General features: G+C 28.5%; 2 protein-coding genes across 3 annotated transcripts in view; both read left to right on the forward strand.

The window, feature by feature from the left end:
• The window catches only part of LOC148310015 (very long chain fatty acid elongase AAEL008004-like), a 66727-nt gene extending 61360 nt beyond the window's left edge, over positions 1 to 5367 (forward strand). For both annotated transcript variants that reach the window (XM_088259156.1, XM_088259155.1), the window contains exons 7-8: positions 2774 to 2838; positions 4471 to 5367. In XM_088259156.1, the coding sequence (XP_088115282.1) occupies positions 2774 to 2838; positions 4471 to 4585 (180 nt within the window). In that variant the 3' untranslated portion in view covers positions 4586 to 5367. The remainder of the gene's footprint in view (positions 1 to 2773; positions 2839 to 4470) is intronic.
• A 3060-nt stretch (positions 5368 to 8427) lies between these two features.
• Positions 8428 to 13498, forward strand: LOC148310016 (guanine nucleotide-binding protein-like 3 homolog). The gene is made up of 8 exons (XM_088259153.1): positions 8428 to 8565; positions 8721 to 9019; positions 9146 to 9338; positions 9527 to 9760; positions 11029 to 11212; positions 11760 to 11985; positions 12686 to 12964; positions 13133 to 13498. Exons 1-8 carry the CDS (start codon positions 8547 to 8549, stop codon positions 13478 to 13480), a joined length of 1782 nt encoding a protein of 593 aa, XP_088115279.1. The 5' UTR covers positions 8428 to 8546; the 3' UTR covers positions 13481 to 13498.
• Positions 13499 to 15295: the final 1797 nt, after the last annotated feature.

Below are 15295 nucleotides of genomic sequence, written 5' to 3' on the forward strand. Positions count from 1 at the left end.
ACCTTTATCTTTTATCCGCAAGTATGCACATCCTATACTGAAGCATTAAATAATATTGTCGTTATTGCTACATCGCTATTCTTGGGTTTATGTAAATTTACTTAGACTTACGGAAATATAAATTTACGAATAATGAACTTAGCTTAGTACTTGGTCAACTAATTCCAACAAATTTAAAAGTGTTTAATTACAATAAATTACTTTATATATATTGTATATAAAGATAAACTCACGAATAATGACGGGACGAATTATATTTTGTATTACCGCCTGATTACAAATTATTTAAATATGTTCGAAAAAGATGAAAATTTGACAAGGAAAATTGAAGGCTATGAGGAAAATAACGTATTTTTCACAACACTTCTGTCAATTTAATTATTGCTTAAATATGAGCTTGAGTCGCCTTTTATTATGCGGAAAATCTTGAAACATAATAAAACGAAGACGGATGCAACATCGGTAATTCATAAAATACAATATTTATATTTTATGTTAAATTATATATTTGGCAAAAGAGAAATTCGCTTAGAATGAAAGTAATAAATCCATTTTAAAAGTATTGCTTAAAGTTAACGTGTTTGTTATGTTAATTGATTCGGCATCACTTTGTAATAATATCTGACCATTTTAAATACAATCGTTAAATTGGTAAATACCAATAATTATTATGTTGTATTGCAACACTTTTCGATGCACATGAGTGCGTGTTGACATTATTATGAAACACGGATTGCATAGAAACACGTGTTACGATAAACCATAATAAATAAAGGTATTCACCACAAAAAACGTTAATAAAATTATTTTACTTACCAGTTAAACAAAATTAATGACCGTATTATTATTAATTAATCATATCAAAATAACTCATACAATCGATGGGTTTTAAAAGTTGATTTTAAAACCTATCTTATTTAATTTAATAACCAACCCATTGAATATTTTCATTTTATTTTATGATAAGTTTATTCATTGGTATTTTGATTCAAACGTGAAAATAAAATAAAAAATCTAAATTTTTACTTAAACGTGTACTTCTCATGAACAGACCACATAATATATAATATTCCTAAAGTACATAAACAAAAAGTTTGAATCAATCTCCCGCCAATCAATATATTTTCATTTAATAATTCATTTAATAACTTGGTTTGTTTTCGCTGTTCTGGATTTTTCAATACCAAAAAACACGTAAAGTCTACGTTTTCATATTAGCATCCGGTTCTCTTTTATAAATTTACGTACATTAAATATTAACCAAACCGAATTCCCGCCTTTTTTAAACTTTTAAAGACATGTTTTATAGTGTGTATAATATTTAGATAGTATTAAAAACAATGAACGATATTATGTTTCTTCTAAGTTAACACCACAATGATGTTTTTCTGGTTCTAAAATCATCCTTCTTGAATGTAATATTCATATATATAATTATATATGGCAATGTCCATATTAATTTCTACGATATTAATTTAATATTTGATCGTGAAGCAGGAATGGCAGCGTCATGCAAATCGTTTTTAATGAAAAGAGAAAGTTCTCTTTAGAAATATGTCAAGTTTGAGAGTCAACCTTGCTATGAAATTTATCTGTAGATTCAGTCATTCACCTGTTGATACAATTAAACATTATTTAATAGGATTATCTTTTTTTCTTAGTTTTTAGTTAATATATATTAACGACGATGGATTTATTAAAATATCTTTTCTACAAAATAGATACTTACCATAAAAAAGCTGCATTTTTTATATATTGAAATCATCATTTTAAAAATACTGAAAGAACATATTACATCTATGGTATATGGGAATAAAGGAGGAATAATATATGGAAAAATGAAAATAGCAGTAATGGCTGTAGCACTCGAGACTTACCCATACTTGTACAATCATTATTATTCAAAACCTTCTTAAGGAACTAAATATATTACAATTACACATTATTGTCAACATTTGTAACAAACAATTAATAGATTTATATTATCCACTGACACTTCGTGATGGAATTGCATTTTTAATTTATTATTAGATTAAAACCAATATTTTTAGCTTTTCCACTTTTTTATATGACCAGCGACCGGGTTTCGTCGTTACCGACATCATAGACCAGTCTGATGATGTCGGTAACGACGAAACCCGGTCGCTGGTCAAATAAAAAAGTGGAAAAGCTAAAAAAATATTGGTTTTAATCTAATAATAAAACAAACAATTAAAGTTCTCAGCTCTTTGTAGAAAAGTACGTTTAAGAAAGTTTCATTAAACGAAAGTAATATATTAACATTACATAAATTTTACGAAATTTGTTGCTTCTTAATAATTAATTACCCAATTATTATTAAAAACATTTGTTATGTTTAATGGACAAATGTCTTTAATCATAAGTTGGTAATTATTTCACAAATACGATATCATTTGATATTTGTGTTGTAATAGATTCATCATTTTCGATAAAGTGTGATTGTAAATAATAATTTATATTATGAAGGACTTTTATCCTTATTTATGTATATATATATATATATATATATATATATATATATATATATATATATATATATATATATATATATATATATATATATATATATATATATATATATATATATATATATATATATATATATATATATATATATATATATATATATATATATATATATATATATATATATATATATATATATATATATATATATATATATATATATTTTAAAACTTCGAGTGGAGAGTGGTATTAAATAAAATATTCTGATAATAATTATCCTTTTCAGATCCAGTTCTTCATGGTATTCTTCCATTCCGCTAGCGCTCTTGTCTACGATTGTGGATATCCAAAGTAAGTTTAAAACATTTAAAATTAAATAAATTTAGATGGTTTCCCAATTTGTTTGCAAGTGAAAAAAATTAACCATCGAGTTGATCAACCTACTTCTGACAGCAGTATACACGGTGTAATACCTTCCTACCTGTAATATCTTGCAATCCTTTTATCTTTTTCATTCACTCTTTTTGTCAGTCTTTTCAACGAACGTTTTTCTTTGTCATTACAAATTTAGGAATGGCAACATTTGTAAATCAGAAAGTAGACCAACTTCTTGCTTCTTTTTATAATTTATATTTAACTTATTTTTTAAATAAAATCGGTTGATTGTTTATTACGAAATAAGATAAAATTATGAAATACAATAATTTTGGCGGACTTTATTAATAATTTACGTTTACTGAAACCGAACGATAAATTGTTCCCCAAAAGTTTCTAATATATCTCACATTGATTGTCAAATATATATATCGTCTACTTAATCCATAAAGTCTAACTGGGCGTACATTACAGGAGAGAATCGAAATATTCCGTTTGACAATAAAATAATAATGGTTTTACTCTCTCCAGTGAAGTTATTCTAGGTGTAGACTCTAAAGGGAGTAAGACACTTAACGGATTAAAGCATTTGACGATATAATATATATCATGTGATGCATTAATTATAATGAAATGTATTTAGAAACCTAAAAACCTTTGTATGGGATATATATATATATATATATATATATATATATATATATATATATATATATATATATATATATATATATATATATATATATATATATATATATATATATATATATATATATATATATATATATATATATATATATATATATATATATATATATATATATATATATATATATATGTATATATACATATATATTTATACATATACATATACATATGTATATATGTACTATTTAAACTAATATTAAAGCATTGAAAAAAATTGTTACGGTTCAAATCGTTTATAAACCAGTCATTTATTTTGTCTTAATGGTTCAGTGAGTTGTAATGCTTATAAAGTTACTATAACAACAATAAAAAAAGTTATTATGGTTGTAATAATAATCATCGTAATTTATTGCAAAATATTGTATAACACCATCACGGAGTCAATGATTATATTATTTTCTCATTATACTTTGTATTTTTTATTATTAATTATATTTGTCTTACTTTTTTTCAATTTAATATTTTCAGTAATCCAGCTGATTTCTTAATTCAGACCCTGACTTACTAAAAGTAATTTTAAATTAAATTAAATGTTAGTTTTAAAAAATCACTACATTATGATATAAAATAATATTATTATACAAAAATTGCTCTAAAATTGCTCTAAATTTAAATTGAATTAAATGTTACTTTTAAAAAATCACTACATTATAATATAATATAATATTATCATACAAAAATTGCTCTAAAAGCATGACGATGAAAGTATTTTTTTTGTATAAAAACACACCTTTATATTGATTTCTAATACATAATCTTTGTCATCCAATAGTCTAATATTTGTAAGGTTTTTTTAAAATTATAAATATAATTAATATCAAAATAAAAATACTTAATGATAATTTATGTTTAATAATATAACTAGGATATTTTTGTAATTTTATTTTATTTTATTTTCAGGCTTATATCTGTTGGACTGATGCTGCACTCTGTGATTTTCATCGTCCTCTTCTCCAACTTCTACATCCAAAGTTACAAGAAAAGAATTATCGAAGAACAGAGGAAGAAAGATTAGAGAACCAAGACTAAATCATTCCGTCCAGTCACCATAATAATATTATATGTTTTGTTTCCCTTAAGAGTCGATTGAGGGCCTTTTTAATAGACGTATAATTTTACCAAAGTATTTACGTTAACACAGATTGGTTCTCATTAATTCCAGTACATGATATGTTGAATTTCGGCTAATAATTCTACTTAATTTAATGATAACTATGTGAACACGTTGAAAAAGAAAGTACCATAGATGTGTAACACTTTCGTTCCACAAGTTCATTAAAATGCTTTCACTTCGCAAAATTAGTCACAATTACAATATGAGACGATTTTTTTTCAGCGAAATAGAAGGTTTTTTTTAGAAATAAAACGCAAAAAAGTTTTACCATCACAAAAATATTTAACTTAAATAATACATCGACTATTTGTTATCTTATCCATCAACGTTTGGGTTTTAAAGCAGAGGTATAAAACACATGGTATTTTTCATCTTAGACATATTTAATATCTGATTTACTATAAAATAAAATGTATTGAAAAATCCTTTTCAATGCCGTTCACTTTGCACCTATATACGTAAATGTATTTTATAATTTCATTATGAAGTAACTACATATATAAAAAAACTTAAATTATTTTGTGGGATATTTTACACTATAAAATTAATAGATATTCGTTTAAATATCAAGTGAGACTATAATCCGCTTGGATTTCTTGATCAATAATGAAAGTGGAATGAAGTACCCATCAACCTATTATTTCATTTTATAGGTATAAAACACAATAACTAGCACAAAGAAATGTCACAAATGTTTTTTCGTCGGTGTTTGAAATATGATGTTTTCTTCTCTTAAAATGACGAATAAGTTAATTTGATGCTCACACGTCGACATACTTTAAGTTTATCACTAAAATAGGATTTTAAAAGACGTGGGGCATATTTTTACCAGTGATTTTGGTAAAAACAGTCAATATGTTTTCCCTATTGTGACATGAAAAATAATAAAGTAAATACCAACGATGATTAAAATTTCAACCTTTTCTTATTTAAAATGTTGATTAGACACACTACTTATGAAAATATATTTATTTATTGTATTAAATATAGCAGTACTTATTTTTCGACTTGCCATGTAGAAAAGGGTCTATGCGTATTTTTTAAGCAATAAAATTTAACGATATATTCATAGCCATTTTTCTCAATGTTTATTTCGAACTACTAGTACTTACTTACGAAGAAATAGGAAAAGCGTCACTCAGTTTTAGGTGGAAACATAACATTATCGTCAACTAAGTCACCGTTAAAGGAGGCCGCTTTCCTCTTTAAGTTTAGCTTTAAGTACCTACTTATTTAGTTAATTTATTATTTAACCTGTACGTCTTGTGTGATGACGCGTTCATTATCTGGAATTGAATCTCGGATATCAAAGAGTGCCAAGCTCAACATAAAAGTTTTCAGGTACAATAAAATTATAAATCTCCTTTTTTGCCTTAAAGATGTTTTTGTAATAATATTGTATGTATATAAGAAGATTTAATAGGTGTAAATATACATTTTGCTCGCAGAAAATTAAGTCAATCGTTTGTTTCAAATTATATAACATAATTATGGTAATTCTCGACTGTAAACATTTTTCCGAAAATAAATAGTTACTATTTGATTTCCATGATTCAATTGCGAATTACGTGTTTCAATAAAATGTAAGTATTCAACTGAATAAATAGAGTGTACAAGTGATACCGAACATAATTAATTTTTACATGGGTAATTACCATTTTGGGTGTCATTTTAATTTTTTAAGGATTCACAGTTAATATAAATTATATCTTTTCACTAAATAGATATAGAGGTTCAAATTGAACACATTTGTAATGTTTCGTTTAGAAATTTGAAGTGAAATTTTAGATTGTTAGTTATATTATCCATATATTATGTAAATATTTAGATAATAAAATCGCTCCTATGCGAAAACCCCAAAAAATATTACGCTGAATATATTTTTTATTTTTTATTTCTTAATCATTAGAGAAAAAACTGCGTGTACCTATTGTTCATGAATATTATTAATATTTTCTTTTAAAATTATTTTGTGTCACGATTAATTTTTGTTGTTTTTAATATCAAGCAAAATTATAAATTAAATCTTCCAAAAATGTTATATAAGCTTATTTATATATCTATAAAAAAAGGTTGTAATAAAAATAAATTATTGAGTGATGTGTATTATATGTTAGATGAATCTAACGTTTTCTTTATACGTGATAAACATATTTTATTTACACCGTTTATGTCTTGCTTCTTTTATTCAAACAAAAATAATATATTTGTAGAAAAAAATTGCGTGACTTGTACACTCTACAATATTTTGCTCAATTCTATTTAAGAAAAAAAATGTGCCTTAGAAATAGTTACACAATTTTGTACACGAAATTCCAATAAAAATATAGCCAGGGTAACCTGTATACTGACACAATAATCTTATTTGTTTTTCAATATTAGGTCGGATAAAAATTATAATTAAAATTCTTTACATATCTACTCATATTCGTCTATACATATTTATGAAGTGATGGAACTAAAATCAATAATTACAAATATTGAACTAAATATCTTTCTATGTACATAAATTAATATTAATGAAATTAAGTGCTAAATTAATCGTGCGTAGGAAACTTGATGAAAATTATGATCCTAAAATTCATAAACATATAAACATACATACCTCTACTTTCCGAATTACGAAATATATTGTAAACAATTAATTCCAAAACGGCCTTTAAAAATGATCCTCTTTATAAAGTGAAAATAATTATAATACAAATGTATATCCAAGTACGTATTTAAAAAATATACCCAAAGACGAGGACAATATTTTAGACAAGTTACTATTTATACTCGAAGCGACGAAAATAGTCAGCTCAAGACATTCATTCATAACATGGCATATACTCGTAAGAATACACATAACTAAATTATATTATCTGGCTATTGATGCGGATACTAGCATGAATTTAATAATACTGTACATTATAAAAATAAAATAAAAGATTTTTTCATTACTATATTGTTTTATTGTCAACATTGTTTGTTATCGTTATTATTGTATTGTGTGTTTTTATTTTCGCCTTCTGAAAACAATAGTGACTTAACTGGAAACAGGAGTTTTGAGATAATGGGCTGGATTCCAAAAAAAACTTTCATTTTCTTTATATAAATATAAATGAATATCTCAGGTAAAACTGAAAAAGGAAAAATTACTCCTGGACACTAATAGTATAGAGTATTTAAGTAATTTATAATAGTAATAAAGAGAGACAATTTATAAACCCTTTGGGGTACCTATATAATTTTACACGATTGTTATTCAATGTGTTTTTATTTTATTATATCGGGGAATTAAACAGAGCAGTATGATTAATGTTACGCGTGTACGTGCTACCATGTGCGTTCGGAGAAAATTTTCTAGGGGGGGGGCAAAATATTTTTAGGGGGTGGGGGCAAAGTAGTTTTAATTTACTGTAGTTTATTTGTATGTTGAACGAACAGACATGACACTGTAGTAATAAAGGGCACACTGTAACAAAACAACTTTTTTTATGAACACAGAAATAAAATTAACATCATTTGACTATTATCAATCAATCCAGGGGGGAGGCTATTGCCCCCGCTTCCCCCCCCCCCTCCCGGCGGGTTCCCATGCGTGTTACATTCAAATATTTATTCTTACTCGGTTTAATAGTACATTCGTGCGTAGGTACTTCCATCTTAAACGTATATTTCGAACGATGTCTAAGCTCATGGGTTTTTTTTATATGGTAATAATTCAGTTTGACATTTATCATCTATTGCCAGAATAGTCCATAGATTAAAGATAAAGCCTGCCGACAGAAATCAAAATAATATTTCACGTGGTTGCTTATTTTTGGAATCTTGGTCCTGAAGTTCTTAGTGTTATTTTGTATGCAGGTTGTAACTAAAAATGGCAAAGTTTTGTTTAAGTAAGTTATTCTTCTCGTTTGATTTTCAATTGACATGTTTAATTTTAAGGTTATAATTATGCTGCTACTTTCTGTTATTTCATGAGCTTACCTTGATATTATTTGTACTCAGTTTCTTTTTAATCTGTTAAAGGATTCCTTTTTCAATATTTTAGATAAGAAATCCAAACGCGTCAAAGCAAATATAAGGTACAAAGTAGAAAAAAAAGTCAGAGACCACAACAGAAAAGTTAAGAGAGAAACGAAAAAAAATCCCAAAAGTGGAAAGAAACAAAAGCCAGTCATTATTCCTAATATTTGTCCTTTTAAGGATGATATTTTGAAGGAAGTGGAATTGGTAAAAAAACAAAAAATCTTAGAACGTCAGCAAAAAAAAGAACAAGCCATTTTAGATCGCCTGAATAAAAAAGAGGAACAACAAGAAACCACAGCATCTGGAGGGATGGATCTACTGGTAAGTAACTTTTTTTTACACACATGAAAACATTGAACTGGTTAGAAGAATATGCAGATAGTTCGATGCTTAGTTTAGTCATTATAATACGCCACAATGTTCTTTATCATTGAAAATCTATTGCAGGTGAAGAATGCTGACGTTCGGGGTAAAATACATGAGTCTCTCGGAACATTCAAGACCATAGATGATACAGATGGTCATCTAAGTGCTGATAAAAAACAAGAAAATTCTCTAAAAGCCTATTATAAAGAATTCAAGAATGTTGTTCAGGAGGCTGATGTCATTTTAGAAGTTGTTGACGCCAGGGACCCACTAGGTTATTTTATTATTATAAAATTTATTGTTTTGTGTTTAGTGCTTTCTCTGTGACAAAAAATTATGTTATTAAATATTACAAATGCATTATTTTGACTATCTGACAGAATTTACCATATAAAAAAGCTCATTTTATGTTACAACAAAAATATTAATTAAACTCGCCTCTAAATATCCTCTGTATTGTAGGAACCCGCTGTGTACAGGTGGAACAAGTGGTGAGAGATTCTCCCGGAAACAAGAAACTAGTCATGGTGTTGAACAAGGCTGACTTGGTGCCGAGGGAGAACTTGGACCAGTGGCTCAAGTTTCTGAGGAAATCAATACCCGCTGTTGCATTCAAGGCTTCTACTCAGGATCAGCAGAATAACTTGGGGCGAAAAAAAATGAAAAAAGGGCAAAAAAATGAAAAACTCATGAAAGGTTAGTTATAATTATGTAGTTTAAATGGCTTCGTTTAAAATAAATGATGAAGTGAAATATGATTATAATGACATAAACGGATTGTGATTCCAGAAAAATGTTGATGAAGCTACTAGTAACTATTAAAAAGTGTATAAAAAGGGTTACATATTTATTTAAAAGCAATATGCTGCTCATAAATTATAAGAAAATTATGTAAATGTAACGTAATCAAGATATCCCTTAATTTAACCATTTCTTGATTGCTGTCCATGGCAAACAAATTTACCTGCAGATTTATCTTTGCAAACCTATATATGACAATCCATGCTTAAGAAAACATGTAAGTCTCAATTTACTGTTAGAGCCAAGCCCATACAAGAGCTGGTGGCTCTTGGCACGTTCCATTTTTTTATTAGTCAAAATTTATTTTGTAGTTTGCCATAACTCCCCAAGAGATACTGCTAAAAAAAATTACCTCGGCTAGTATAAAGTTACTATGGAGAAACAGGAATTTTGTAAAGCCAAAACATTTCTCAATAGCAGCACAGTTCAACTAAACTATAGCAGTATAGATTATATTTCATAATCTATATTGGAGTTTTTTTTAACCCATCCGCATATCAGTTTTTTTTCAAAACATGTATACAAAGACACTAATTGAATGTATCCCCCCCAAGTAAGAAAGTTGCCCCGCCTGGAGGGGAGGTGATATGGTTTGTCAAACAATGAGGCGATAATACATATTTTGCACCTGATAAATCGAGAACAAACATAGAAATAATCTTTAAATGCAGAAAAAGGTACCACGCACTACAGATTGTTTTTTGTGGTACAAATCAGTCCGAGCAATAATAAGGCTCGCGTGTTTGAAGCCGAGTTATAAAAATAAACTATCTCACAAAATTATAACTTGTACTGTTTTAGCAATAAATATGATACATATAACTATTATGTACGTATTTTATCTGATTTTAGTTGATATTTCAATCAAAAGGATAATTCTATCCTTACAGGGACATCTTTGGTCAAGTGTCGTCAATAAATTTGTATAAAAATTATAAGAAATAATGCATTAGAAAAAGCTTTCTTTACTGATTTGTAGATATCACACTACAGTATCTTTATAATATGAACTACCACAGATGTGGGCGTGGCTTAAACTGCGGCTGTTATGCGAATGTAAAAACATACCTACTGCCAAGGTTTGGCGGCAGGTAGGCCGATGGGTTAGTGTCAGATTTTTAATAATCTTTTTTAGTTATATTAAGTTACCATTTTTTTTTTAGGATCTGGATGTGTCGGTGCTGAATTGATCATGTCCCTTTTGGGAAACTATTGTCGAAACAAGGGCATAAAAACATCTATCACTGTTGGAGTAGTTGGTTTGCCAAATGTCGGTAAAAGCTCCATTATCAACAGTCTCAAAAGGTCGAGGGCTTGTAATGTTGGCAGTACACCCGGAATTACAAAGTATGTACATACTCAAGACCTTGATTAACCTACGCAAGATCTCAGCAAGATCTTTAAGTGCTTTTAGCTGTCACATTTATCTAGACCTGTAATAAAGATTATGCAGTGTTTTACTTATATCAAGTGATCTATAAACTACTAGGTGTAGATATAAGAAGTTTTTCTAACCAATTTTTTTTAATGTATTTTGATGGTATTTTTTTTACATAGCAAAATATTTATCCCTGACATTCTGAATCACATTATCATTATCTCGAAATGAAACATATGTTTCAAGTTAGTATAAATCCTTAGATCCTATGGGGTCTAGTTATCTTAACTTTTCTCAATCTTGAGATATAAATAAATACCACTAGTTGTTCATGTGAGTCGCACATATGTTGTGCGGCAGATGCTTGTTATGTATTAGAGGAGTTACTGAAAAAGCAATGAGTTAAGTTTTGTTGCTCAAATTGAGATAAATTACAATAGCGCTTTGGAAAGCTTTATAAATTTTTACATGACACCCAAATGATTATAGTAATATTTGTTTTTTCTTGTTACACAGACAAATGCAAGTGATCCAACTGGATTCCAAGATAAAGTTATTGGACAGTCCGGGAATAGTGTTCTCAAGTAATAGTCAGGAGAGTGACAATGCAGTTGTGCTGAAAAATGCACTGAAAGTTGGCAGTCTCAGGGACCCTATTACGCCGGCTACAGCAATCTTACAAAGAGCCAACATGAACACAATCATGGAATTGTATAATCTACACACCTTTGAGTCGCCACAGGTCATTCAATATTGAATTAATACATCATAATGTATTTATAGATTTGGTGTTTAATTTTTAGATCTTCATTTTAATTTATATATTGAATAGTAAAATCAAACACTCATTTTTAGAGTTAAAAATAACTCTAAAAATCAGTATTTGATTTTAATATATAATATATAAACATCATAATAAATTGTAACATGTACAATAAAAGCTCGTTAATGTGAAATTAGATGGACCAAAATTTGTAAAATACTTTGAATTTGCAATTTTTAAAAAATATATTTTAAAAAAAGCACATACTTATTCATAACTAGATTTTTATTGATATCTCAGCATACATGAAGAAGTTTATTGGGATGGTAATATGCTTCTTGTACGTTAGAAAATGATTAGGTCTCATATTTAGGGGTAAATTTTTTTTTTTTTTTCTAATTATCAAAAGTTTTGTATGAAAAATCTTTGTAGGGATCAGAACTTCGATTATGCCGAAATTCATTGTATTTCAAATGAATAATCTATTAATGTACATAAACTCTAATTAAATTTATACATCTAATGCATATAACATATATAACGTCTATAAATCGCTTATATACATAAGCTTGTACACATTTTATTATTCACATTTTATATGAGAACTACATATTTGTAAATTCTTAGAATTTCCATTTATTATAAATAAATACATTCTTAACTGGTCATTTGTTTTTAGGAATTCTTTGCTCAGTTGGCATCGCGGATGGGGCGTTTCAAGAAAGGTGGTATTCCCGATCAGATAGCATCTGCCAGGCAACTTATCCAAGATTGGAATATTGGAAAAATCAAATATTTTACCCTTCCCCCGGAAGATTTGAAAGGAGAAGATATTCATATTGGTTCTAAAATTGTGACAGATTTCGCCAAAGAATTTGACATTGAAAATTTTGAGGCAATGGAAACAGAAACATTAGAGGCTTTAAGAACTAATAACCTTAAAGATTGCTCTGTGCAGGTAAACTTTATTTGGGATTGGATAAATATTGCCCTTTATTAACGCAAAAAAGATCACCTAAACTTTTTTATCTTTTTGACAGATAACTTTATCCTCACCCTGTTTGCTAAAAATATTTAAGAAAAATCTGGTACTTTCAAAGCTCATAATATACTATATTATTTATAGGAGAGTACGGGTCCAGTTATCGCCCAGGCAGCAAATGAGGACATGCAGGTGGATGGAGAAGTTATCAACCCTCTCATATCCTCATCTGTCAACATCGCATCATCCAAGAAAGGAGGAAAAATCAAAGTTGTGGACTCTAGAAAACGGAAGCAGGATCCTGAAATGGAGTTGGAAGGAAATACTCAACTCCTTAAACGCAAAAAACAAGAGCTTAAGAAGCAGAGGAAGAACAAAACACGATTGGAAAAGAAAACCAATAATTTAGTAGGCGTATTGGAGGCTGTTAACATTATGGACCAAAATGAAGACGATGACAATTATGATTTCAGTGAACATTTTACTGAATAAAAGAATAATTACATTGAACTTTTTTGTTTTAATAAGTGTTTTTAAATCACAAATGTGCACCATAATATTTTTATACTATAGATTTCTCAACAGAGGTAAAGAAGTATTAATAAGAGAATATAGGTCTAGATATTTACAGGGATTCAGGGCTATAATTGATTGGCATATGTGATCACTTTATACACTCTGTAACGTAAAAAAAAGACAATATTAAAAACAATTCACTTCAGCGAAAAGTACACTTGCACAATAACTAATTTCTTAACTTTAAATAAACAACTTTTGGATTTACAGATATTAGATTTACAACGGAACCTATCATAATGAACAAAAAAAAACTGAAATAGTTGCTCCCTTACCATGCGGTATTTTGCATAACGAGTTACAGAGAAAGGACGAGTCTCTTTTTCACGAAATTCACTTGTGAGCCGGGACTCGGGGTTGATAACAACGATATTGAAGAGCATAGTCAAGCTGACCACCGGAGAGTAAGGAGTCGCATCGTGATTCACAGCAAGAAATTATGGAGGAGAGCTTGTTATTGGAGGAGGTGAAAGTAGCAGAGCAACAATTTTATAGCACAATAAGAGAAGTGCTGAAAGCATGGGAAACTGTTGCATCATACATGCAGAAGCATCACCCCAGTAAGGGCGTGGCTATTTACGCTACAAATTTATTCAATGATTGAATTTTTAATTATTAGCAATTGATTGCAATTGCTGTGACACATTTACACCAAGTTTTGAAGCGTCGGCAAAAACAAATGTCTTCAGATAGTTTCATATTTAAAAAGAATTTATTATTTGTCACAATTTTTTTTTTCGAAGTTGTTACACTCCATAACAATTAATAAGTAATTTTATATAAATACAGGTTAATAAAAAAATACATAAAACAAAATAGTGTTTTTTCGGCATCGAACACATCGTATTTTACATTGATTTCTATGGGAAAAAATGTTTCACTTAAGTATTTCGCGAGTAAGATGCTAGAACAAATTATACTCGTTATACGATGTTCCACTGTATTTGTTTTTTTTCCCTACCTGTCCCGGTTTAGAGCTTCATAATTTGGTAAGCCTACTCATTATCCACTTACTCCGCATTTACAATCATTTTCTCTGTATTTTCATACTTTCCTTCCAACTTTGTACAAAGGCAGCAAGGTTATTTTTTATGTATTACCTATAAAATATTCAAATGGCAACTATAGTTTTTTTTTTAAAACCCAGTGAGTGTATTTTTAAATAACCAGCCAAAATTTTATAGGTTTTAATTTTGGCGCGTTTCATGATTTTTGAAGTTACATAAGAAAATTTTTTAAAAAACCTTCGCAAAAGAAAATAATAATTAATCTTATCCCATGTTAGTACAGCATCACCCAAATCTATTATAATTCGTACATTTCCTGTTAGAAGTAGGTACTTAATTTCTATCCACCATGCCTAGAAAACCAAGGAACGCGGACGAATACGATTCGACCGCCGAGAGATGACGTTTCGCACAAAATATTCTGCCTTGTGTGGTGTAGAAGTCTGATTCGTCCAATATTATCCAATAGAATTTCTCCATCTGTCTTTGGGAGTCTATTGAAAATCAGACTGATTTTATTATTGGTATCTCTTTCTTTTGCGGATCATTCCGCTCTCTAAGTCAGAAACGTAAGTGTAATATTACGTACCTTTCCAAAACGTTATTTTGATAAATACTTACGTTTAGCTATCTATCTCATGTATATTGTATGTGCGAGTAGACGAAGATATTTGACGGATGTCGTGAAAGTTGATACGATAACAATTGTCACATCGTCGCCGAC

The sequence above is a fragment of the Brachycentrus maculatus genome, unplaced genomic scaffold (assembly GCF_059751285.1).
Source record: "Brachycentrus maculatus isolate JH-2025_06_01 unplaced genomic scaffold, ASM5975128v1 h1tg000111l, whole genome shotgun sequence".
In the NCBI taxonomy this organism is placed as follows: Eukaryota; Metazoa; Arthropoda; class Insecta; order Trichoptera; family Brachycentridae; genus Brachycentrus; species Brachycentrus maculatus.

Bases quoted from the DNA above. Each gene is read 5' to 3' on its own strand.
- LOC148310016 (XM_088259153.1), top strand. The intron at 9,020-9,145 runs GTAAGTAACTTT...AATCTATTGCAG, and splicing joins CTGGAGGGATGGATCTACTG to GTGAAGAATGCTGACGTTCG. The intron at 11,986-12,685 runs GTCATTCAATAT...ATTTGTTTTTAG, and splicing joins ACACCTTTGAGTCGCCACAG to GAATTCTTTGCTCAGTTGGC.